The 25210-nt window shown below is 45.4% G+C and overlaps 1 protein-coding gene across 5 annotated transcripts in view; it reads left to right on the top strand.

Moving 5' to 3' along the window:
* Nucleotides 1–25089, top strand: part of nsd1b (nuclear receptor binding SET domain protein 1b) — a 32917-nt gene extending 7828 nt beyond the window's left edge. For 4 of the 5 annotated variants that reach the window (XM_081615408.1, XM_081615411.1, XM_081615410.1 and 1 more), the window contains exons 5-24: nucleotides 13–3895; nucleotides 4596–4708; nucleotides 8278–8533; nucleotides 9265–9365; nucleotides 9769–9811; nucleotides 11937–12118; nucleotides 12198–12332; nucleotides 12414–12537; nucleotides 12972–13172; nucleotides 13245–13424; nucleotides 15749–15905; nucleotides 16668–16873; nucleotides 16956–17068; nucleotides 17689–17835; nucleotides 17932–18054; nucleotides 18120–18236; nucleotides 18635–18776; nucleotides 18850–18956; nucleotides 19034–19241; nucleotides 20382–25089. In XM_081615408.1, coding sequence (XP_081471534.1) covers nucleotides 13–3895; nucleotides 4596–4708; nucleotides 8278–8533; nucleotides 9265–9365; nucleotides 9769–9811; nucleotides 11937–12118; nucleotides 12198–12332; nucleotides 12414–12537; nucleotides 12972–13172; nucleotides 13245–13424; nucleotides 15749–15905; nucleotides 16668–16873; nucleotides 16956–17068; nucleotides 17689–17835; nucleotides 17932–18054; nucleotides 18120–18236; nucleotides 18635–18776; nucleotides 18850–18956; nucleotides 19034–19241; nucleotides 20382–21028 — 7185 coding nt within the window. In that variant the 3' untranslated portion in view covers nucleotides 21029–25089. The remainder of the gene's footprint in view (nucleotides 1–12; nucleotides 3896–4595; nucleotides 4709–8277; nucleotides 8534–9264; nucleotides 9366–9768; nucleotides 9812–11936; nucleotides 12119–12197; nucleotides 12333–12413; nucleotides 12538–12971; nucleotides 13173–13244; nucleotides 13425–15748; nucleotides 15906–16667; nucleotides 16874–16955; nucleotides 17069–17688; nucleotides 17836–17931; nucleotides 18055–18119; nucleotides 18237–18634; nucleotides 18777–18849; nucleotides 18957–19033; nucleotides 19242–20381) is intronic. The other variant, XM_081615409.1, reaches the window with a different exon arrangement.
* Nucleotides 25090–25210: the final 121 nt, after the last annotated feature.

The following is a 25210-nucleotide window of genomic DNA, read 5'->3' as shown; positions in this document are numbered from 1 at the left end:
GTCTTGCTGCAGATCCCTAAGCGTTTCCAGCATTTGTGGAGAAGCAGTGTGGCCGAGGCTGAATCTGTTCTGTCGGGGCGGCCCGACGTTTCTCCGTCTCTGGCTCCATCCACAGATCAAACCTTTTCCTGCAGTTCCCCGGCAGAAGGACAGAAGAAGCCCCATCCAGCCGTTCCCTCGGCTCCCACTGTTTCTGAACCGTTGCACTTAAAGAATGGATCCACCTCGTCTGCAGCTACAGCACAGACAAAACCAAGCACTTTAAAGAAAACTTCTAGCAAGAAGCAGCAAAGCAAATCCCTTCAGGACCTTGGGAATGAGAACACATTGTGTTGCAGTCTTGATCAGTCTCACAGAGACAACGGCGAGTGCCCGTACTCTGATCTCGACTCGGTCCCAAAGATTTTGTGTCCTAAAGCACTCGAGCGTCAGCCGAAGCTGCTTCCATGCCAGCCGTCTGCGGCTGCAGTCAAAGAGCTAAAGAAGCAGCCAGACACCCAGACCGGACTGTGGTTCAGTAAATCGGGCCGAGACCGGCGACCAAAAACTACCAGCCCAGTGTCAGACCGCTCCCTCTTTAGTAAGGGTCCCTGTAAGAAAAAGCACTTATCCACCGTTAGCAAGAAGGCGCCAGTTCCCTCCACCTCGCTGATCAGCGCTGGGTCCAATGACCCGGTCATACTGGCAGACACTAATAAGGCAACAGATAATGGTCCAATACATGAACAGTCGGTACCTGAGAAATGTAGAGCCAGCGAGGCCAACCCTGTTGAAGGAAGAGGCAGGTCTTTAGACAGACCAGCGGCCCAGATGTCCACTGAAGACAAACTGACTTCTGAGACCAAAACAAACCCTTCAAGCATTTCGTCTGACGATCCGGATGTCGAAAAAGACTTTCATCCCTCAAAGAAAGTCTGTTTAAATGACGACTCAGATTCTCCACAGACGGTAACATTTGTAAGTTCAACTGAACTCTCTGTCGTAATTGCTACTAAACAACTTGATGAAACTGAAAAACCTTCTGACCAGGAGAAAGAAAGCAGGCAGACGTTGGGGCCTTGTTTAGAAGTCGGAAACAAGGATCCAGTCTCAATATTAGAAAAGCAACAAAATCTGGTCTCTAAATGCAGACTCCCGTTTGTGAAACTAATACGCAAGGAGTTGGAACAAAACAAATATTTACACTCATGTCTGACAAATGTCACCACTAACAGAAGTGAATGCAATAAGAAAGAGAAGACATCAGATAGTAATGTGAATAAAGCAGCAGCTAATAAATCAGACTTGACAGGCAGCAAAACGAGCGAGGATCAAATTACACCTTCAAAATTCATCAAGGTCTCGGTCAAGAAGCTACGAGCTAGAAGTGAGTCTGGCCTACTTCAGCTGTCATCAGAGTCACCGCCCGAACACAACGCCAAGAAACATGAACACAACGCCAAGACACCCGAACACAAGACACCCGAACACAACGCCAAGAAACATGAACACAAGACACCCGAACACAAGACACCCGAACACAACGCCAAGAAATATGAACACAAGACTAAGACACCCGAACACAACGCCAAGACACCCGAACACAACACTAAGACACCCGAACACAAGACACCCGAACACAACACCAAGACACCCGAACACAACACTAAGAAACATGAACACAACACTAAGAAACACGAACACAAGACACCCGAACACAACGCCAAGAAATATGAACACAAGACTAAGACACCCGAACACAACGCCAAGACACCCGAACACAACACCAAGACACCCGAACACAACACTAAGAAACACGAACACAACACTAAGAAACACGAACACAAGACACCCGAACACAACGCTAAGACACCCGAACACAACGCCAAGACACTCGAACACAACGCCAAGAAACACGAACACAAGACACCCGAACACAACGCCAAGACACTCGAACACAAGACACCCGAACACAACGCCAAGACACCCGAACACAACGCCAAGACACTCGAACACAACGCCAAGACACACGAACACAACGCCAAGAAACACGAACACAAGACACCCGAACACAAGACACCCGAACACAACGCCAAGACACCCGAACACAACGCCAAGACACCCGAACACAACGCCAAGACACTCGAACACAACACCAAGACACTCGAACACAACGCCAAGAAACACGAACACAAGACACCCGAACACAAGACACTCGAACACAACGCCAAGACACTTGAACACAACGCCAAGAAACACGAACACAAGACACCCGAACACAACGCCAAGACACTCGAACACAAGACACCCGAACACAACGCCAAGACACCCGAACACAACGCCAAGACACTCGAACACAACGCCAAGACACCCGAACACAACACCAAGACACTTGAACACAACGCCAAGAAACACGAACACAAGACACCCGAACACAACACTCCCACGCCCAGAAACAACACTCTCACTTCCACAAAACCTTCTGATGCGTTGAGCAGCCCAGAAGTAGAACGTATCCCAGCGTCAAACGTTAGTCTAGAAAGTATCACCACCTTGTTGTGCAATGAATCAGACAGATTAGAATGTAAAGACATTTCTGTTTGCAGTCAAACAAAGACATCGTCTGACCAGCCAGGCAGCTCAGAGGAAAACACTTCATCTACTAAAACTGCAGCTTCTCCAACAGGAAGTCCTCACCTCCCTGAAAGTCAATCTGCTCCAAAATCCAGAAAAGCTGTTCACAGATTGAAGCAGGCTAAAGAAATTCAGAAAGTCCTGAAAGAGCAGCCGGCGCATCTTCCAGCAAGCAGTCGGCTGATGACCAGAGCGCTGAAGGCCTTGCAGCTTGTTGACCAGAGGAAGCGTAGAAAAGCCCGGCAGGAGATTGAGCAAACTAAGCTGAGCAAACCTCTGGACACAGTTCAGGATTCTGCTGAGCCCAAATTTGATATTTGCACTAATTTAAAACTTGCAAAATCTACTCACATTGACAATGGAGACTGCTTTTCTAGATGTAGCTCCCCTTCCATACTGTTCTCTGATTCAGGTGATTTTGAAGCTGATGTTAAAAGTGAGGATGAAGACCTTTCAGTTTCTTCAACTCCGCCAATGGACTTCATACCCCTTACATCTATAGTTAAGGCAAAGCACAAAGATCTGCCCCCAACAACACAACCTCCATCACCTCAATCACCGTTTTCCTTCATGAAAGCCTTCAAGAATGTCACGGAGGTTTCCTTTCAGTCCTTACCAAACGGCAGCAATGGAAAGCCGGTCTCTTTCAGGCCAGACTCAAAGTACCAGTTTAGCACTTTTCTTATGATGCTGAAGGACTTGCATGACACTAGAGAGCGAGAAGGCACGCCCCTAGAGTTGGAGATTGGGCCACCCAGTGCACATGTGAAGGAGGAGCCGCTGATGATGCCAAACAAGACTCCTCCACTGGAAGGACACGGCCACACATGTGTTCTTGGCAAAGCCGATCCAATCGCAGATAAAAGTGTGATTGGACAGAACGGATGTGGTAAAGGCCAGAAACTCAAGAGGCCCTGTAGCAGAAAGAGTGGCAGCCATTGGTTGAAAGGGAAAACCAATCGCAGAGTGTCTGGACCTGGTTTTCCTGGAGTAAAGTCAGCAACAGGAATCACTTCCTGGCCAACAGCAGATATTACTTCAAAAATACTGGATGTACAAATTGGCAGCAGCTGGATCCAGGCTGGCTGCAGTGGAGACATCAGTGGGCAAGAGGAGCAGCAGAGATGGGAAAGACTGGAGGGCAACCAGCAGGTTGGTGTTCCTCTGGAAAGGAGGGAATGTCTGACACTCATCCTGGAACAACCAACCAGCCTCGGAGACGACAAGATGAACAAGACGGACTTGATTCTTGAAGCTGAGGAACAAGACCAGACTTCAGCCGGTAAGGACAGTCTGACGCACCGTCCTCACAAAAATAACAACAACGGGGAGTTTTTCTGTAGCACAATCCATGTAGCGAAATGTGATAAACCGAACACGAAAACTGACGTCTTCCTGCTATTAGAGCTGAGATAAAACACCTGTAAAGTGGATGAAGGTGGTTATCTGTGCTTTTACTACAGATCAGACTAAAGGCAGAGGAAACATGCAAAACTATTCCAGACTTTGGATGAAGGACCAATGTTCTCCTGTCTGTCAGGCTACATTCACTCTGCAGACTGAAGGGACCAGAAAACCTTTTTTCTTTGCCTTAATGTGATCCGATCTTTTCATGACAGTCTGAACAACACAGATCCGTATCTGACCTTTTGACATGCGACCTGTCTGCACGGGCAGGTGGCATCATCCAGCCGTTTCAGTTAGCCTCAGGTTTCTGTTCTCATCCAGTCAGAGTGGCACCTGGTTGGCTTTCTGCTGCTGTAGCCCATTTCTGTCAAAGTGTGACTGGTTGTCCATTCAGATATGGAATTAGCCAGCAGATCAGTAAACACATCCTGAACGTCTTCCCTTTCTAAAGCTTTTCAGCAAGTCGTCCATATCGAAACTCAAGTTGTTCCTGTGTGATTCACTCATTTACAAGTTAATTACTCAATAAAGTATCTACAGAATGTTCAATGATTTCCTTCTTTTTCTGTTTCCAGAACATAAACGAAAACGGAAACCCAGCAAGAGACTCCTTGAATGGACTGAAGAGTACAACCAGATCTTCTCCCCAAAGAAGAAACCCAGAAAGTCCGTCCAGCTGTTTGGGAAGGTAAAAATGATGCAACGTGAGCCCTGTTCCGTCTCTACAATCAACATCGGCTTCAGTTCATCTGCAATCAGTTTAGGCTCCAGGAATCAAACATCGTTCTCACAAGTAGGGCTGGGCGATAGGAGGAAAATCTAATATCTACATGATATATCATGATGTTTTTAAATAATCTGCAATGTTATCTTAATCTATATTGCATGTAAAATGCATTGATTTTACATGCAATGCATTTTAAATGGATAATTTGTCCATTTGTCTGAATGGACAAATGCATTGCATTTTACATGCTATATAGCATTGCATCAGGTTCATCTAGGTTCGGGTCCACCTAGGTTCTGGTTCAGGTAGGTTCTGGTTCAGCTAGGTTCTGGTTCAGCTAGGTTAGGGTTGAGCTAGGTTCGGGTTCAGCTAGGTTTTAGTTCAGCTAGGTTCTGGTCCAGCTAGGTTCTGGTTGAGCTAGGTTCTGGTCCAGCTAGGTTCTGGTTCAGGTAGGTTCGGGTCCAGCTAGGTTCTGGTTCAGGTAGGTTCGGGTCCAGCTAGGTTCGGGTCGAGCTAGCTTTACAGTTGACGCACCGGGTACTGATGGTCCATCTGAATCCAGGTTTCGAGGTACCGAGTAAAAAGGGGGCGTGTCCGACGAGGCTTGTGTCGTCTTGCTGAAAACCACCTGACTGACAACAAACGAGGCGTCGCATCACCTGGGTCACGTGACTGCTTCATTTTGCGTGTCGGTTTTCAAAATAAAAGCCCGATGAGCCGCGCTGCATCATGGGTTGTTGTCCTTTTGGTCTCGCATCAGGAGGATATTTGTCTTCAGTGGCCAAAATAAAAGGAACATTGACCGACATGGTTGATGTGAGTTGATGATGGTCATCAAATGTAACGTCTGTTTCTGGTTTCCTCAGTTGTAGATCATGTTTTTATGACTTTATATTTTTGTGATTTTATGAACTGCATTGTTGCTGAAATGTGCTACAGAAGTAAAACTTGATTAATTGTCTGAAATGGAGCCAGAAAGAGGAAAATCTGACATCTGGGAATATTTTGAGATGATCTTCACAATAAAATGATTCTTGGATAATAATTAACCCTCCACCTCCCAATTTCCCACATTCTGCAAAGTTCCACTTTATTTGTAGTTTGATTAGCAGAGATATTTCACAGCAGAAACAGATTTAATCCTGTTGCAGAACTAAAATTCAACATGTAGCCAAATATAAGGGATCAGAGCCAATTAGAAATCCAAGACACTAAAACATCAAACGTCTTTATTGTCAAATCCTCTATGATATAAAATAAAACCCAACACAACCACTGACCTTCAACATAAACCAGGATTAGACAAATCATTTTAATAATTAAAACATGACGATTAAATATGGTTTCATTGATTCTCCTGTTACTGAACATGAGTTTGATCAAAACGTTGTGACAATATTGCATTTAGTAGTTTTTGGAAGTTTGATCCACCTGAGTGACCAGGCTGTTAGTTTCACCAGCAGGTGTCACTAGTGAGTCATGAAGCATCGAGTCATGAACCTTTTTAAAAGCAAAAGGTTTTAAAGCTTCATCGCTTCATGAGGCTTCATCTCCATCTCTAGCGCCGGCCTCACACCTCTTACGGTGGCCTCAGCTCCTCGTGCTGCTCTGAATTTCTGGAACCCGTTGCGTTCACACGAACTGGCGGATCTGGAAGTGGTTCTTGCGGAGCAGCTCCCTTGACATTCATGCTCCAACGTAGCATTAACTATAGCCGCCACGCCGCTCTTTTGGCGAGCTTTCTAAAGAACTCGGCCTTCCTTCGCCGGGCACCTGAAACTCCCGCTGCCGCCATGTTGTCAGCGCGGCGCAGCATCCGGCAGAACGGTTTCATGTTGGGGGCTGGTGACGGCCAAATGAAGCTGCCCGGCCCAAAGGCTCGTCACTCGGTGCTCCATTCATTTCTCACTAGTGACACCTGCTGGTGAAACGGTGGCAGCCTGGTCACTCAGTTAGACGCACTTAAAAACATCAGTAAATTCAATGTTGTCACAACGTTTTTGTCAAACTCATGTTTAGTCACAGGAGAGTAGGGCTGTTGTAAACGGTTATTTTAGTAATCGAGTAATCTATAGATTTTTCTTACGATTAATCGAGTAATCGGATAAAAACAATTATGAAATAAAATATTGGTGAATCTTCCATAACACCAGTGTTACTATCGGATATCAACATCAGTCTATTTTTTCCACCTTTGAGCTTCCCTACCAGTTACTGTTTTGGAGCAACACGGGATATTTACGGCTCCTCCGTTCAGAAACTCATCTACCAGCCATGTTCCGCCTCCCGTTTGTTCAGACCGGGATGATATCAGTTTACTGTGCGGTTCGTCCGTAAAGCTGCTCTGACCCTGTAAGCATCAACCCTCAGCCGCCCGCCGTGTTCAGTCTCTCCGCTCACCTGTAGAAATCCTCCTCAGCTTCTTCCCGCCGTTCAACCAGCAGCTCCGGAGCAGAAAGGCTGCCGGACTCCCGGCATCGCGCCGGTCATTTTAAGGATGTTTATTGGTCCCACAAAAACGATGAAAACCCGGAATTATCACCAATCAGTAAAATCCCCGCGGGCCGAACCTGAAGATTGGACGTTATGCCGCTAACACGTAGCTTCCGTCAACAACTCAGAGGCGGAAGTCAGAGCTCCGCGCAACGCAGATAATGTTCCGGCTGAAACACGGTGCGCTAAATGGTAAAACATAAATTAACGAAGCTTCGAGGCAGGTCAATTTTCCTCGAGGAATTTTAATAATCGAGGTTCTCGAATCACTCGAGGAATCGTTTCAGCCCTACAGGAGAGTCAATTAAATCGTATTTAATTGTAAATGTTTTAGTTATTAAGATGATTTGTAGCCAATCCTGGTGTATACTGACTGTCAGCGGCTGATTTGGCAATCAAGACATTAGTTTTAGTGTTTTTAGTGCTTGGGGCAGACAGTATTTTCTCTCTGATCTGATCCCTTATTTTTACTCTTCAGGCCAGAATTTTACTCCTCCAGCAGCTTTAAGTGCCTCTGCTGTGCAGAACTGATACATATTTACTGATCAAAACAATAGTGGACATTTCCAGGAGGTGAGAATTGTGGAGGTGAAGGGGTTAATTATTTTATTTAAGATTATTGTGAGCGATCATCTCAAAATAGATGTCGGACATTTTTCCTCTTCCTGGCTCCATTTCAGTGAAGTTTGTTTGTGTAGCACATTTCAGCAGCAAAGTGCAAAAATATAAAGTCATAAAATCATCAACAATGTAACAAACGTAACATTTTGGCATCATCAGAATCATTAATGCTCATTAATATGCTGGTCGTTTTCATTGCAGCCGCTGCTGAAGACAGACCTTTGACCAAATACAACCCAGGAAGCAGCACGGCTCAAGCTTTTATTTTGAAAACCGACTATCAAAATGAAGCAGTGCTTCTGAAGCCTGACTGCAGATGCCCCACCACTAGGGGGGGCCAGTGATGCAGAGCTTATTACTGAGTGTGGAGTGTTCTGGATACATTGGCAGCCCGACTCAGTCTCTTCTTCCACTAGGCCATTGGATCTGTGGCTGCCCTGTGTGAGCTTTCGGACTTGGGGAAGAACATGGCCGACAGCCCATCGTCCTCCTTGCCTCCTGAAATCCTGACGCCGCCGCCGGAGGAGTTGGCTCCAGCCACGCCTTCAGAAACCCACATTTCCAAAGCAGAGCCGCCATCGACCCAAGAGCTTCCGGTGCTTTCCATCGACTCCTTAACTCCGCCCCCTGAAGCTGAGCCCTCCCTGCCAGACGGCCTAGTCAAAGGCAACAGTAATGTTTTTGCTTTTATGCACTTATTTACGAAATGATGTTTCGCTGAACTCTTTATTCCCTTTAAGTACGTAAAGCGTCACCAGGCAACCGTCAGATAATCTGTCAGCAGGTCAACTTCCTCTCTGCTATGCAACCAATCAGAGCCAGGAGGCAGGGCTTAGCGCTGAGAATCATCCTCATGTACTCATTGCTAAATGTGCTATTGGAGGAGGAACGAAACTGTTCATCTGCTGTTAGCATTGCTATGCTAACTGGCCATAGCGCTACAGGCTATGCTACGTAGCAGAAAGCAGCGCCCAACAAGTTTGTGATTGATTGCACTAAGCCCCGCCTCCTGGCTCTGATTGGTTGTTTCTCGTTAGCACTGGGAGAAAGAAGAGATTGATCGTTTGAACAAAACTCTAAAACTGTTTTTATTAAAGTTACGAACTGCAGCTTTACAGGATTTGATCCAAGTTGAGGTTCTGAGTTATTTCAACCTTTTCCTGCCAACATTGATTCATTTGATCTTTTAATCCATTTAGTTTCAACATTTTATTTCTAAAAGTTGTTTTTTTTATGGCCCATTGTTGGTTGTATTAGCAGAATAAATGTGAATATTATGCAGTTAGTCGGGTTCTTGAATCGAGCTGAATGCTAAAGAAATGAAGCTGCTGCTGCTTTTGTTTGGGTCCAGGGTCCGGTCCCGGTTCTGCTTTTGGTTCTGATGATTTCTGTCTGATTGGCAGAAGTTTCTCCTGTGCTTGAAAAGAAGCGGAAGAGGAAACCCACGCAGAAGATCCTGGCGTATTGCCTGGAGGCCGAGGCGTCGGCCGCCCCGAAGAAGAAGGTGAAGCATCAGTCATGAACCCGGATCCGATCAGAACCGCCTTTAGCTTGGAGGGAGTCCAGGAATGGGAAATTACTCCATATGAACAAACTCTGTTTTCTGTTTGTGTGGTTTTCTGCAGCCAGTTTAATCATTAATCTGATTGTTTTAGAAGACATAAAACGGAACCAGGTCATCATGAAGTGAATAAAACATCAGTGGTGAAAGGAAACGTTTGAATTGCAGAACTTTACCTGAAAAACAAAAGTCAAGTTTCTGTTTCTCTTGATAAATGATTTCAGATAAAATACCAATATTGATATTTCCACTTCCTGACCTGCTGCTTCTTTTAACTCATATTTCTATGTTCATTTTTAATGTGAAAGTCCAGTTTCACGTTCTGACCGTGTTTGTTTCATTCCAGGTTAAAACACTGAGGATGAATTCAAATGCTGGACCTCAGTCAGGTTCGTACGACTCCAGTGATCGAGAATCTAACGGTTCCCAAAGGGGAGGATCCGTTAAACCGGGGTGGGAATTAGCACCGCCTCTGGATAAACAGGTGTAACTGGAGCAGCGCATCTGAGGACGGCTGCCTGGACACAGACTGATGCTCAGATTGTATGTGGGACCTGGCTGTCATCATTTAAAAAATATATCAAAGATCATTTTTATCGACTGAACAGCCCATTGGTTGATTTCATTCACGGACAATGGGCTTATCCAATGAAATCCCTCGGTGCTCCTTGGCCCGCCCCTCTGGTTATAGAGCCATCTCAGCTACTGGGAGTCCGAGAAAAGTGATTGGATACAAAAGCTAAAGCAAAAGCTAAAGATAAAAGCTAAAGCTAAAACTAAAGCAAAAGCTAAAAGCTAAAGCTAAAAGCTAAAGCTAAAAGCTAAAAGCTAAAGCTAAAGCTAAAAACTAAAGCTAAAACTAAAGCAAAAGCTAAAAGCTAAAGCTAAAAAGCAGGTAAGCCAATTCAGAGGAATGTGTCAAACTAACTGATATGCTAATTATCACACAGTGACGTCACATAGGGGATTATTACTACAGTAAAGGCAGGGATGGAGAGGGGGCAAAATACAGGGGGCAAAATACAGGAGGCAGAATACAGGGGGTAAAATACAGGGGGTAGAATACAGGGGGTAAAATACACGGGGTAATGTACAGGGGGTAAAATACAGGGGGTAGAATACAGGGGGTAAAATACGGGGGGTAGAAAAATGAGAGATTTGTCAGGTTTGCTGATCACAGCAATGATTTCGGCTCATCAAATTAATAATCAACATGTTTTAGTAATAAGAATAATTGTGAATTTCAGTAGAAAACACAATAAGTAAAACAGCCGTTGGTATAAATTAAAGTGATTTAAAGTGATTTAAAATGATTTAAAATGATTTAAAATGATTTAAAATTATTTAAAATGATTTAAAGTGATTTAAAGTGATTTAAAATGATTTAAAATGATTTAAAATGATTTAAAATTATTTAAAATGATTTAAAATGATTTAAAGTGATTTAAAATGATTTAAAGTGATTTAAAATGATTTAAAGTGATTTAAAGTGATTTAAAATGATTTAAAGTGATTTAAAGTGATTTAAAATTATTTAAAATGATTTAAAGTGATTTAAAATGATTTAAAGTGATTTAAAATGATTTAAAGTGATTTAAAGTGATTTAAAATGATTTAAAATGATTTAAAATGATTTAAAGTGATTTAAAGTGATTTAAAGTGACACGTCTTCAGTAAATACTATCTGGGTCGTAGCCAAAATGTTCAACAGAGGAAATGATTGTTGGGTCTAGTTAAAGTCTGCTGTTAGTAATTACTAGCAGGGAACGTATTGCAGCTTTGTTACGTTGAATTAGTCTGCACTGTACAAATGTTCAGTAAACTTATTGTCAGGAAATTGGTTTTCATACAGTTAAGAATAAATGTTTGTAATTTGCTGGTTTGGTTTGAAACTGAAACGGTGAAATGGTGAAACGGTGAAATGGTGAAACGGTGAAATGGTGAAACGGTGAAACGGTGAAACGGTGAAATGGTGAAATGGTGAAACGGTGAAACGGTGAAACGGTGAAATGGTGAAATGTCTGAGTTCCCATAAAACATTCATTTCCACCGCTGGTTCAAACTAATTAATATATGAAATATAATATTAGACACAAAGCTGTTCAGATCCGGAGGAGAAGCCGGAGAAAAGGCCATTAAAGCTAATGCTAGTTTTATAAAACGTTATTCATGTTCTAACTGCCTCTGTGTCGTAACAGTTTGGAGTGAGACGATAATCTGACAAGATTCAGTTCCTCAACGGGAAACAATTTAATTCTGTTTATTTCTGTAGCACCAATTCGAATATTGTTGAAAGTTTCAGCTGTAAGGGTAGAGCAGCGAACGCACAGGCCTGATTGACAGCACTAAGCTCCGCCTCCTGGCTCTGATTGGTTGTTTCACTGGGAGATGAAGCTTTTACCACAACGTGGATTCGACTATGAAAACGACTATTTAAAGTTAAATAATTATATTTTTATAAAATATTTTTGACCTCAGAACATCGAATCTCCTAATTGATCGTTTTCTACACAGATTTTTCTCCACCATCTTTAAAAGTGAACCCGCCCTCTGAGCCGCCGCCCTGCACGCCCCTCCCCCCTGTGACCTCTGACCCCCCGGCGGCCCCCAGCCCCCCTGAGCAGGTGGAGCCGCCCCCAGCAGACGCCTTCCAGTCTGACGACGGCAGCTTCCAGGAGGAGGCGCTGGAGTCAGAGGTCAGCCGACAGGAGCTTTAGGAGACCATGGTCCTGTGGTTCAGGACCATCGTCTGAACCACAGGACGTGTTTCTGCAGGATGACAGGTTTCTGCTGGAGAACCGGTTTCCCCCCATGAAGGACGACCTGCTGGGCGACGACGCGCCTCCGCCTGCCAGGAAGATCATCGGCGACCGGGGAGGCCCCGCCTCCATGAAGGAGAACGTCTGCCAGGTGGAGCGATTCGTCAGATGAACTCCTGATGGGTCCTGGTTCTCTTCCTGGTTCTGACCTTCACCTGGTTTTGCTGCTCAGGTGTGTGAGAAGACGGGGGAGCTGCTGCTGTGTGAGGGTCAGTGCTGCGGCGCGTTTCACCTGGCCTGCATCTCTCTGGCCAAGGCGCCGAAAGGGAAGTTCGTCTGCCCAGAATGCAAATCAGGTCAGTTTATTCCTCCTGATGATCCGAAACGGTCAGAACCAGAACCGGCCCATCCAGGCTGTGCTTTCCGATGGGCCAATTTTGCTGTTAGACCAAATTCACCACCGTTTATAGGGACTGCAGGGGGCGCTGTTTTACACCACACTTTACCAAATCCTGAAGAAAGAATGAAGGCAAAAATCGATCATCGTGGTAAGATGTTTACTACTGTGGTGCTCCTTATTGTCCTGCTCATTTATTTTCCTTCAGCTGCTTCATTATGCTGTAAACTCCAACAGCGCCCCCTACAGTCACAGTATACGGTAGTAACCTTCTTCTGGTTGGCCCTGTTCTGGTTGCTATGGGGATTCCTGTCTCCATGGCGACAGGAATAATGGAGGCCCGCAGAGCGCTGCGCCTCACCTGATCGCAGCACTGACTCCTCCCCCCTCCAGGCGTCCACACCTGCTTCGTGTGTAAGAAGCGCAGCGAAGACGTTCGCCGCTGCATGATCCCCGTCTGCGGGAAGTTTTACCACGGAGAGTGCATCGCTAACTACGCCGCCACCGCGCCGGTCCACCGGAGCTTCCGCTGCTCCATCCACGTCTGCCTCACCTGCTTCATCTCCAGCCCCGGCAGCTCGTCCGTCTCCAAAGGTCAGCGGAGTAAAGGTCAGCAGGTCACGCCTGGCCCGCCGCCCCGTTCTCACGGCGCCCGTTGCTCCGCAGGCCGTCTGGTGCGATGCGTTCGCTGCCCCGTTGCTTATCACGCCACCGACCTGTGCATGGCCGCCGGCAGCGTTGTGCTTTCCAACAACAGCATCATCTGCCCCAACCACTTCGCGCCACGTCGCGGCGTCAAGAACCACGAACACGTCAACGTCAGCTGGTGCTTCGTCTGCACCGAAGGTGCGTCGTCCCTTTACATTTTCAATATGAACCCTTTTGCATTATTTCCATCCATCCATCTTCTAACACCTGGTCCCTCAGTGGGGTCAGGAGGTGCTGCTGCCTCTCCAGCTAACGTTCTGGGCGAGAGGCGGGGTCACCTGGACGGGTCACCTGGACGGGTCACCAGTCTGTCGCAGGGCAACACAGAGACACACAATCATGCACACACACACTCACTCACACCTAGGGGCAATTTAGACAGACCAATCAACCTGTCAGTCATGGTTCTGGACTGTGGGAGGAAACCAGAGAACCTGGAGAAAACCCACCATGCAGGGAGAACATGGAGACTCCATGCAGAAAGACCGGGAATCGAACCCAGAACCTTCTTGCTGCAAGGCAACAGCTCTACCCACTGCACCACTGTGCAGCCCCTTTGCATTATTTAATTTTCTTATATCCACGTCTTAGCAACGAGCGTTCCTATTGGCTGCTGTCAGTGGTGGACACACTTACGCTAATGTGCTAACAGCGTAGCTAATTCATCATTTAGCGCTTTGGCTAACTATGAAAACATTCAATCACTTAACTTTTCCTAACTTATCTGAATAAAACTCGACGTCTGAGTTGAAGGTTTTGGTTACTGACTGTCTGCATCCTTCTTGCAGTCAGGTGTTTATATTCATGCTCTTAATTTGAAGTTCATGACGACTTTTTATGCAGCAGCTCCTTTTCCTCTTTTCACTTTCTCTCTTTCTTTTCCAGTAACTTTATTTCAAAGTGTGAAACTCAGATCCAGACTTCACATCAGATTCACTGAATTTATTCTAACACAAAATCAGCCCAGCAGCTTCTGCCTCCGTCCATGAAGCAAATTACAATCAATAACCAGGATCAAACTACAGAGCCATTTCTCCCAGTGAGCAGCCGACAGCTACGGAGGACCAAAACTGACATAACAAATGAAAGAAGAAATAAATATATTGATAAGAATTAAAAGCATAAATATATATTTAGTTTTTCCTTTTTCTTACACATGAGTTTCCGTCAGTAAAAATAGATATTTTGCTTTGTCTTTTTTTGCTTCTCCATTTTCTGCTCGCTGTTTTTCTGCAGCTCCTCATTATGCTAATGAGGAGCTGCCTTCTCTGTCTCCTATTGGCCAATGGAGCTTTGGAACCAACGTCACTGCGTCAGCCGTTGTGGGGCGTTTAGGTCCAGTCGCTCGCGGCCATCTTTACAGGCCACAGACCAAAACAAACTTTATCCCGGTGGTTTTATTGTGTTACCGACTGCAGTGAAGTGAACCTCTGAGCTCTGAGGAGGGAGCTGGAGAACGACTGGCTGAAATTATCGTTCATAAATCGGATCAACCTTCAGCTAAACGCCGCTTTCTCGGCAGATATTGGAAAATCCAACTCGAAACTAACTTCACTGCAGTTGGTAACACAATAAAACCACCGGGATAAAGTTTGTTTTGGTCTGTGGCCTGTAAAGATGGCCGCGAGCGACTGGAGCTGAACAACGTCTGACGCAGTGACGTTGGTTCCAAAGCTCCATTGGCCAATAGCAGAGCTGGACAGCTCTCCTCATTAGCATAACGATGCAGCAGAAAAACTGCAAACGGAAAAACAGCGAGCAGAAAATGGAAATATCTATTTTTCCTGACGGAAACTCGTGTAAGGAAAAGGAAAAACTAAATATTTATTTATGCTTTTATTTCTTATTATGTCGGTTCTGGTCCTCCATAGCAGCTAATAGCTGTAAAATGAAAACATTAACTATCATCAGACTTAAAAACAGGTAAAATTACACATGAAATCTGGAATATGATTATCTTATCTAAAACAAAGGATAAAATACGTCATGGTTGCCATGGTAACCACCAGCTTTTAAAAGCAGCGATAAAATCAGGAGAAAAAACTTTTTGACCAAACAATGAATTTGAAGAACAAAAGAACCAATTTTGACAAACTTCACGACTATAATGTTAAAATAAAACTTGGAAAACAAAACAATTTCAAATGGTTTATAGAACATTTACATATAAATTATGTAAAATAAAAGATTTGTAATCTTTCAAAGGCACATCTAATTTAAATTGAAGTTAGCATTTTAGCATTAGCTTCCACTTAACACTGTATTGGTATATCGCTTTAGCATTAGCGTAGCTAACATTTATGATTAGCGCTTTAGCATCAGCGGAGATGATTTTTATTAATTTATTCTTTAATGCCACTCAGACGTTACTGAAGGACAGATTAAGCTAACAGCCTCGTTGGTGGATCAGTCTGGAACAGTCTCGACCTTTGACCCCCGGCGTGTCTCTGTCCGTCCGGCAGGAGGAAGCCTGCTGTGCTGCGAATCGTGTCCCGCCGCGTTTCACAGAGAGTGTCTGAACATGGAGCTGCCCAAAGGCAGCTGGTTCTGCAACGACTGCAAGGCGGGGAAGAAGCCGCGCTACCAGGACATCCTGTGGGTGAAGGTCGGCCGCTACAGGTCAGAGCCGCTCCACCGCGCCGCCGCGCCGCCGCTCCTGTTTCTGTCCTCTCAGCTTTCATGTGTAAAGACTTTTACACGTTTCTAAGCTTCACCGTTTGTATTTTACATGTTGCTCTCCTTTTGGACCAGACATGATGACGTGTGTATCTGTGAAGGTTTTTATTTGTTTATTTCCTGCCACCGTGGCGACCAGCTCCGTGGGAAGAGCAGCCATCTTGTGATCGGAAGGTTGTAGGTTCGATGCCAGCTTCCTCCTGCCACATGCCCCGGGGCCAGGCGCTGAACCTCAGACCGATCTGCCTGTCGGAGTATGAATGTGTGAGTGTGAATGGCTGAATGTGACGCTGGTGTGAAGCGCTTTGAGTGACTTCCTGGAAGATAAGTGTGTGAAAATACACACACTTTGCTTTCTGCTCCGTCGGTGTTGTTCTTTCTATTAACCAATTATTAAATCAGTTGGCCGCAATTCCAATAACTGATTAATTGATTATTTCAATCAACCGTTTCAGTCTTGATGCTTTTTTCTGTCCAGTCAGTTTTTCTTCTTCTGTTTTTTTGCAGGCAGATCTGACATTTATTCCCAAACTGAGCTGAAGCTTTAAAATGTCTCCTCTGCTGTTGATTGAAGCTTGTATTGTTATATGCAGCTAGCTCCCTTTTGCCCACATCAGGGGTTTGATTGCCTGTAATTCACTGGAAAAGCTGAAACTAAACGATGAAGCGTCAGGATTATTTTCCTGCTTTGCTCTCTGACCCGAGGTGGTGGCCAGCGGAGGTCAGCCATCCCAAAACCATCCCAGAAAACATCCAGCGCATGCGGCACGACGTGGGCGAGTTCCCCGTTCACTTCTTCGGCTCCAACGATTACCTGTGGACCTACCAGGCCCGCGTCTTCCCCTACATGGACGTCGACGCGAACAGCAAAGAGAGGATGGGCAAAGGAGTCGATGCGACGTACAAGAAAGGTGAGGATCATCAAACATTCAGCTGTAATGTTCCTTTAATAGCATCTTCAGGAAGCTGAGTGTGTTTTATTTCCGTTGTCAGCGCTGGAGGAGGCGGCCGTGCGATTTCGTGAGCTTCAGGCAGAGAAGGAGCTTCGGCAGCTTCAGGAGGACAGAAAGAACGACAGGAAGCCGCCGCCGTACAAACACATCAAGGTCTGAAAAGCAGAGTTATGGCGACGGAGTAAAAACACCAGATTCACTGCACTGCAGTATTCACATTTTTATTTTTTTACCTCTGAGTCTCAACAGCTTTTAGAACCACAAAGAGTTTAATAAAAACACCGGAAATAACTTCATGACGCTGATATTTCTCAATACTGAGGCTAAACTCCTCAGTTTTACTGCTATGCTAGTCATTTAGCATGCTAACGCTAGGCTATTGCTCTTGTTTTTGCAATACGTTGCTGCTGTTAGCATACTGATGCTATGTTACTCTGACTGTAGTATGCTAAGCTAACAGATTGTGATAAAATGGAAAACATTGCTTTATTTTATTTTGTGAAAATTTGAAATGAAAAATATGAGAAGAAAAAGAAAACGACAGATATTTAAGTTTTGGAGCAACAGAACCATGAAGTCACTGACAGATGATTTAAACCATTAATCTGTGATTTAAACCATTAATCTGTGATTTAAACCATTAATCAGTGATTTAAACCATTAATCAGTGATTTAAACCATTAATCAGTGATTTAAACCATTAATCAGTGATTTAAATTGCTGATCGATTAGTTTCTAAGAGCTTCTGTAACTCTCGGCGCCGGCCTGTGCAGGTGAATCGTCCGATTGGGAAGGTTCAGATCCTGACTGCTGACCTGTCAGAAATCCCGCGCTGCAACTGCAAGGCGACAGACGAGAGTCCGTGTGGGAACGACTCTGAATGCATCAACCGCATGCTGCTGTACGAGTGCCACCCTCAGGTAGCAGAACCGCCGGCCCATGAATCATTCCACTTCCCTGAGTGGAATTTAAGGCCTGGTGAAAAGTGAAAGGAGTAAATTGGCGCTGCCCTGCAGGTGTGTCCGGCTGGTGAGCGGTGCCTGAACCAGACCTTCACCAAGCGCCAGTACAGCCAGGTGCAGATCTTCCGGACGCTGTCTCGCGGCTGGGGCCTTCGCTGCGCCCACGACATCAAGAAGGTGAGTCCAGTCGAGCGCCGCCGCCGCCAGGGACGTCGATAAATCTCCAGCTGGTTCTTCCTCAGGGTCAGTTTGTGACCGAATACGTTGGGGAGGTGATCGGCGAAGACGAGTGCAGGTCGAGGATCCGACACGCCCAGGAGAACGACATCTGCAACTTCTACATGTTAACTCTGGACAAGGTGCGTCGCGCATCCACCAACAACAAACCTGAACCAGGAGCTTACAGAAAGTCTAACTAACGACACGCTGATCTGATTTCTGCACGGCAGTCTGACAGGAAGTGACACAGGAAGTGACATATGCCAAAGTAAAACAGATCCTGTTTGGAGGAAAAATGCAAACAAAAATCTTTTACTCAGAAAAAAAGCAAAGTTCTGGACGAAACGTTTTCAACAGGGAATGCCGACGTTCCCTGTTTATCCAGCTTCACTCCGTTATGATTCACTTCTAAGCAGTTAGGAGGAAAAACTGACCTGCACATTACCCAGCAGCTTGTTGCTAGGCAACCACAGAGGGAGGCGTAGGTTGATGCCACCAGCCTAGCTTGGCTAACCGTGAGCCTTTCCTCTGGTTTCAGGACAGAATAATCGACGCCGGGCCGAAGGGCAACGAGGCTCGCTTCATGAACCACAGCTGCCAGCCCAACTGTGAGACGCAGAAGTGGACGGTCAGCGGGGACACGCGGGTGGGACTGTTCGCTCTGGTGGACATCGCTGCAGGTCTCTGAACTTCCTGCTTAGGACGGAAATGAAAACGTTCAAAGACCCGGTGTAACGACCGTTCCTCCCCCAGGCGCAGAGCTCACCTTCAACTACAACCTGGAGTGTCTGGGCAACGGGAAGACGGTCTGTAAATGCGGCTCCGCAAACTGCAGCGGCTTCCTGGGCGTGAGGCCAAAGGTGAGGCTCCCGGCCTGAGACCGGCTCCTTCCATGACACGGACAGAAACACACGCTAACCCGACGCCGTCCAAACAGAACAACCCTCCATCCGACGACAAGGGCCGCAAGCTGAGGAGGCGGGGCCACGGCCGGAAGAAGAAGAAGAAGAAGGCGCTGCCGACCAAAGAGAGGGAGGACGAGTGCTTCAGCTGCGGAGACGGAGGACAGATGGTGTCCTGCAAGAAGCCAGGATGTCCCAAAGTCTACCATGCAGACTGCCTGAACCTCACCAAGAGGCCCGCAGGTCAGACTCCTTCGGGACTGGGGGCCAAATCGAGGCCCGCAGGCCAAATCTGGCACGCCCTAGATATTTATGTGGCCTTCAAGACTCAAGATGGCCGCATAAATACAGGTCACCTGTCCTCTATAACAGGACCGGTGACCTGCTGTTGGGCTACAAAACATTCATTACAGTTAAAGCACAAAATCATTAAGGCCTAAGAGAAATGTACTTTCTGTTCCAAATGATTTTTAAGAGTTTATTAATAAAACTGATTAAAGATGTTTCCCTCCTTCAGTCAGTCGACCCGGTTCTACTGGACCCAGAACATCTGCTCCTCCTCCAGCTGCTCTGAGTCAAACCAACCTGTTCCCCTCCTGGCCTGTGGGGGCGCTGCACCAAGAACCACTGAAGGAAACGACACAAAAACCTCTGAAGACACTGAGAGCAACTTCCTTCTTCACCAGATGGAAACAAGATGGAGGATTTTAGCGGTTGGAGGATTTCTCTTTAGGCTAAAGACCAGGAGCCATTTCTGCTGCTAGCGCTAGGCTAGCATGTTAGCTTTGGTTGGATTTACCCAGAATGCCCTGCGCTGTAGTCCACTTCCTGCTTTTGGGGCGGTCTCTGGTACGCTTGGCGTCCACATTTGAAACTGAACCAGAGTTCTCTTTGGAGGACCAGAGGTCAGAGGTCACCACCTGGACTGGAGTCATGCTAAAGCCGACCAAATGGGTTTACTCTTCATTCAGTATTAGGATCTGGTCACAGAGACCGCTCCAACAGCAGGAAGTGGTCTACAGCGCAGGGCATTCTGGGTAAATCCAACCAAAGCTAACATGCTAGCCTAGCGCTAGCAGCAGAAATGGCTCCTGGTCTTTAGCCTAAAGAGAAATCCTCCAACCGCTAAAATCCTCCATCTTGTTTCCATCTGGTGAAGAAGGAAGTTGCTCTCAGTGTCTTCAGAGGTTTTTGTGTCGTTTCCTTCAGTGGTTCTTGGTGCAGCGCCCCCACAGGCCAGGAGGGGAACAGGCTGGTTTGACTCAGAGCAGCTGGAGGAGCAGCAGATGTTCTGGGTCCAGTAGAACCGGGTCGACTGACTGAAGGAGGGAAACGTCCTTCATGTTTTCCTGGATTGTTGCCTGAATGTCTGTTTGGTTGAAGGTCGTTGGGAGTGTCCTTGGCATCAGTGTGACGTCTGTGGGAAGGAGGCGGCGTCGTTCTGTGAGATGTGTCCCAGCTCCTACTGCCCTCAGCACCGTGACGGTCTGCTCTTCATCTCCAAGCTGGACGGGAAGCTCTGCTGCAGCGAACACGACCCCTGTGGGCCGGAGCCACTGGAGCCGGGGGAGATCCGGGAGTACCGGCCCGACCCAGGGGCCCCGACCTCTGGGGCCCCGACCTCTGGGGCCCTGACCTCTGGGGCCCTGACCTCTGGGCTGGGCATGGCCGTCATCCCCGCCGGCCAGCTCAGCCGGACCGGTGGCGGCGGGAACGTGAAGGAGGCTGGCGGTGGTGGCGGTCCGGAGCCGTTCCCTTCGTTTTCCATCCCGGTGCCCATCACCATCCCGGTTGCCAGCGGCAACACCTCGCCGCCTCCCAGCAGCCCACACAGATTCGACCTGCCGCACTACTCACCCATCTCCTCGTACGAAGAGGAGCGCGACGTCCTGGAGGAGGAGCTGGCCGAGGAAGAGGAGGAGGAGGAGGAAATGAGGAATAAGTGGGACCCCCAGGAGGAAGATGATGAAGACGAGGAACTGGAATACCTGGAGCTCAAAGATGAAGATGATGATGATGACGACAATTGATAGATTTATTTTGATTCATAACTGCACTGCAAAAACACAAAACCAGTTTTTTTTGTCCAGAGCAAATATCTGAGTTTATCTGAAACCAACCAGCCAAACGTGGTGAGAGCAGCAGGTCAGCAGCATCAAGGCGTTTCAAACGCGTCACAAACAGAATCAGCAGTAAAACGTCACATTCAGTCGATACGTTGATCACGTTTCTAATAAAACCAACCAGGAGGGTTTTAGTCTGGATGTAAAGGAGCTCAGTGTTTCTGCTGCTTCTCAGTTTTCTGGAAGTTTGTTCCAGATCTGTGGTGCATAGAAGCTGAATGCTGCATCCAGAACCAGAACCAGAACCTGAGGGTCTGGCAGGTTGATAGAACAGCAGCAGATCTTTAATGTGGTTCTGATCCGTCCAGTGATTCATAAACTATCAGGATTTACAGTCTGAGCTACAGGGACTGTAGATCTGGGTGGTGTAGATCTGGGTGGTGTAGATCTGGGTGATGTAGATCTGGGTGATGTAGATCTGGGTGGTGTAGATCTGGGTGGTGTAGATCTGGGTGGTGTAGATCTGGGTGGTGTAGATCTGGGTGGTGTAGATCTGGGTGATGTAGATCTGGGTGGTGTAGATCTGGGTGGTGTAGATCTGGTGTCATGTCTCCATCCTCCTGGTTCTGGTCAGAACAGCAGCAGCTTCTGGATCAGCTGCAGCTGGACGGTTGATTTATTTGGTTCAGTGACATGATCAACACTCTAGATCTATAACTCTAGATCGCTCCTCTTTAGGTCCAGTAATAATAACTTCAGTTTTGTCTCATCCTCACATTGATCTGTTCTCAGCATCTATTCAGTGATCAGATGGGGTCAAAGGTCACCTGGTGACATCATAATGTAGAGCTGTGTATCATAGATATGGTATCTGATGTTATAACCTGAGCCAGTGGGAGCAGATAGATATTGGATAAGAGTCCTAGGATTGAACCTTGGGGTTCCCCACATGTGACCTTTGACCTCTCTGGTGAGAAGTTTCCGACTGAAACAAAGTAATCCCAGTTCTTCATGTAGGATTCAAACCAGCCGAGTTCTGGACCGGAGAGTCCGACCCGACTCTCCAGGCGGTTCAGTAAAATGTCCTGGTCGACACTGAGGTCCAACAGAACCAGAACCAGCACTGTGGTTCTCCCAGTCTGTGTTTATGTGGATGTCATTGAACCCTTTGACTAGGCCGTCTCTGTGCTGTGGTAACCATGGAAACCAGACTGGAAACCAGACTGGAAGGAGTCAAAGCGGCTGGTTATCGTTGGGAAGTTTTTTAACTGTTGAAGCTTTTTCAATAACTTTGCTGCTGAGTCAGAGGTCAGAGGTCAGAGGTCGGCCTGTAGCTCTGATTGTTGTTTTTTATCAGTGACGTTTCACCAGGATGAGAAGCTAAAGCTAATAATTCAGGCAGATTATTTCACTGTAACGTAAAAATGTTTTGATACAAGAGAAACAATCTGCAGGTGGAACCAGAACTGGGTTGCTAGGCAACGGGCCGGGCTGGCGTTGCTAGGCAACGGTGTGAAACAATCCGACAGTGGAACCAGAAGTTTTGATCAATATTAAGGAATATCTTTGTAAATAATTCCTTAATATTGGAATTATTTCATTTCTAACTAAAAGTGACATTGAATTTATTTTTGTCTAATTTTCAGAAAACTAAAATGTTTCCACTAGAAACCAGATGGTTGGATTTCGTGTTTTTGCAGTGCAGAGCGAAGCAGCAGAAAGGATTTAATTTAATTTAATGGTTTTAGGAGAAACATTGAAATCATGGAAGCATAAATAAAGAACTCAGAAGTATTAATACTATATAGATTTCTAAATAAATGACATTTATCCATCATCCTCAGTTTATTTATGAAGTGATTAAAATCTGAACCTGAAACAGATTTCAGAGGTCAGAGGTCACAGGGTTTGACCTCCAGCTTTGGGACGTTTTGTTTCTGAACGTCTCGCCTCCGGATCTGTTTGGATCCGGCCTCGATCGGGTCGGATCACCTGGACCTCCTGCTGCCGGACCGAACCTGGAACTGTGAACATGGAACATTGAACCTGGAACATGGAACCTGGAACCTTGAACATGGAACCTTGAACCTGGAACATGGAACCTGGAACATGGAATCTGGAACATGGAACCTTGAACCTGGAACATGGAACCTGGAACCTTGAACATGGAACCTGGAACCGTGAACATGGAACCTTGAACCTGAAACCTTGAACATGGAGCCTGGAACATGGAACCTTGAACATGGAACCTGGAACCGTGAACATGGAACCTTGAACCTGGAACCTTGAACATGGAGCCTGGAACATGGAACCTTGAACATGGAACCTTGAACATGGAACCTTGAACATGGAGCCTGGAACATGGAACCTTGAACCTGGAACATGGAACCTTGAACCTGGAGCCTTGAACCTGGAACCGGGCCGGCGCCGCTGCAGGATGAAATTCCACGACTTAAAGAATCAAATTGACTTTTTAATCATTTGTTTGTCAAACTGTTTGATCATTTCATGCCAAAAATACCAATTCAAGGATTCAAGGATCCAAGGACTTGAATTCAAGGAAATTTCATGTTAAACTCAGTGACAAAGTATTTAAACCTTTGAACTTTTATACATTTTGTCTTTTCACAACCACAAATTTCAGTGTATTTTCATTCAGAGCCAAACTAATAACTATCAGTAAACGATTCATTTATTGATTATTTTAGCAATCAAACGGCTAATATTTTTGATTTTCTATAAAATATCAAAAATATGTAAAAGATGCAAAAAGCAGTTCAGTCTGCGAGCTTTCATTCATTCATTCATTCATTCATTCAATGAACGTTTGAATCTGCAGATTAAAATCCTTCACATATCAACATGAGAAAAAGTGATAATCAATACAGAGAACCGACGATAATCGATTATTAACTGATTAATAATTGTATAGACGACGCCTTTGAACAGAATCTGAAACATTTACAGACGTTTTGTTTTCATCTTAATGCAGAATTAATATTTTAATGTTTATCGTTTCATTGTGAATTATTTTCAAAACGCTCAACAACAATCTGAAAGGTGCGGCTTGCATTTGTATTTCTTTGTTTGTTGTTTCCTTTTGCTCTGATTATTGATTATAATCTAACTGCTGTTCTCCACACATTGACCTTTGACCTTTCTGCTGTTTTCAGATTCAAACTTGACGTTTTAATAGAAACTGAAACTAAATGTTTTAACTCGTAACAATTCAACACTGCAAAAACACAAAATCTTACAAGTATATCAGTTTCTAGTGCAAATATCTTGAAATATGAAAAAAATAACTTTATATGCAACTTTTCAGCAAAATACAGGATCTTATTTAAATAAATCCTTAATGTTGATTTTTAAAATAAATTGTATTTTCACTGGCAGATTATTTGACTCTAAGCATTAATCCCACGTTAAAGTGAAATAATCCGTCACTGGACCTAGAACCGTTAAAATAAACCCTTAATATTGATTAGTTAAAATAAGATCCTGTATTTTGCTGAAAAGTTGCATATAAAGTTATTTTTTTCATATTTCAAGTTCAGGATATTTGCTCTATGAACTGGAACAAAATACTCGTAAGATTTTGTGTTTTTGCAGTGAAGTTTCTATAGATGCTTATAGCAGTGGGTGCAACGTATCTGCTGTAGCGGTCTGTGTTGCAACTTCTCTGAGGAAACCTCTGACTGAAGACTTGTTAAATAATCTGGATTGTTTGTTTCTGATCCCTGAATAACAGAAGTTAATAAAATACATGGAGGTTTGTGGTTGTAATGGGACAAAACGCTAAAAGGCCAGTGAATGCTTTGACTAGGCTGCAGCACCAGGAGGGAGAGCAACACGCTGCGCTTGTCCCCGACTGTCCAGTGGGATTAACAGATTCTTTCCAAAAGCCTTTTTACAGTTGGCCACCTGGTTCCGTTTCATTCCAGTGTAACTTTGACTTATTGAGCTCAGCTGACCTGTTAAAACAAACTCCTGTATAAACGTATAAAAAAGAAAGTTATTACATTAAACTCGTTTGTCTGGGTCTGTTATATTTCTAACAAAACTACACTGAACAAAAATATAAGCCCAGTGAGTTTTATGAACATTTGGGTTATGCAGTTTATGGAGAAACTCTTTTCAGTAATGACT

Source organism: Poecilia reticulata, chromosome 14 (genome assembly GCF_904066995.2).
Source record: "Poecilia reticulata chromosome 14, P_reticulata-male-v2, whole genome shotgun sequence".
In the NCBI taxonomy this organism is placed as follows: Eukaryota; Metazoa; Chordata; class Actinopteri; order Cyprinodontiformes; family Poeciliidae; genus Poecilia; species Poecilia reticulata.
Note: the sequence above shows the minus strand (reverse complement) of the source record. Positions and strands in the feature narration are given on the sequence as shown.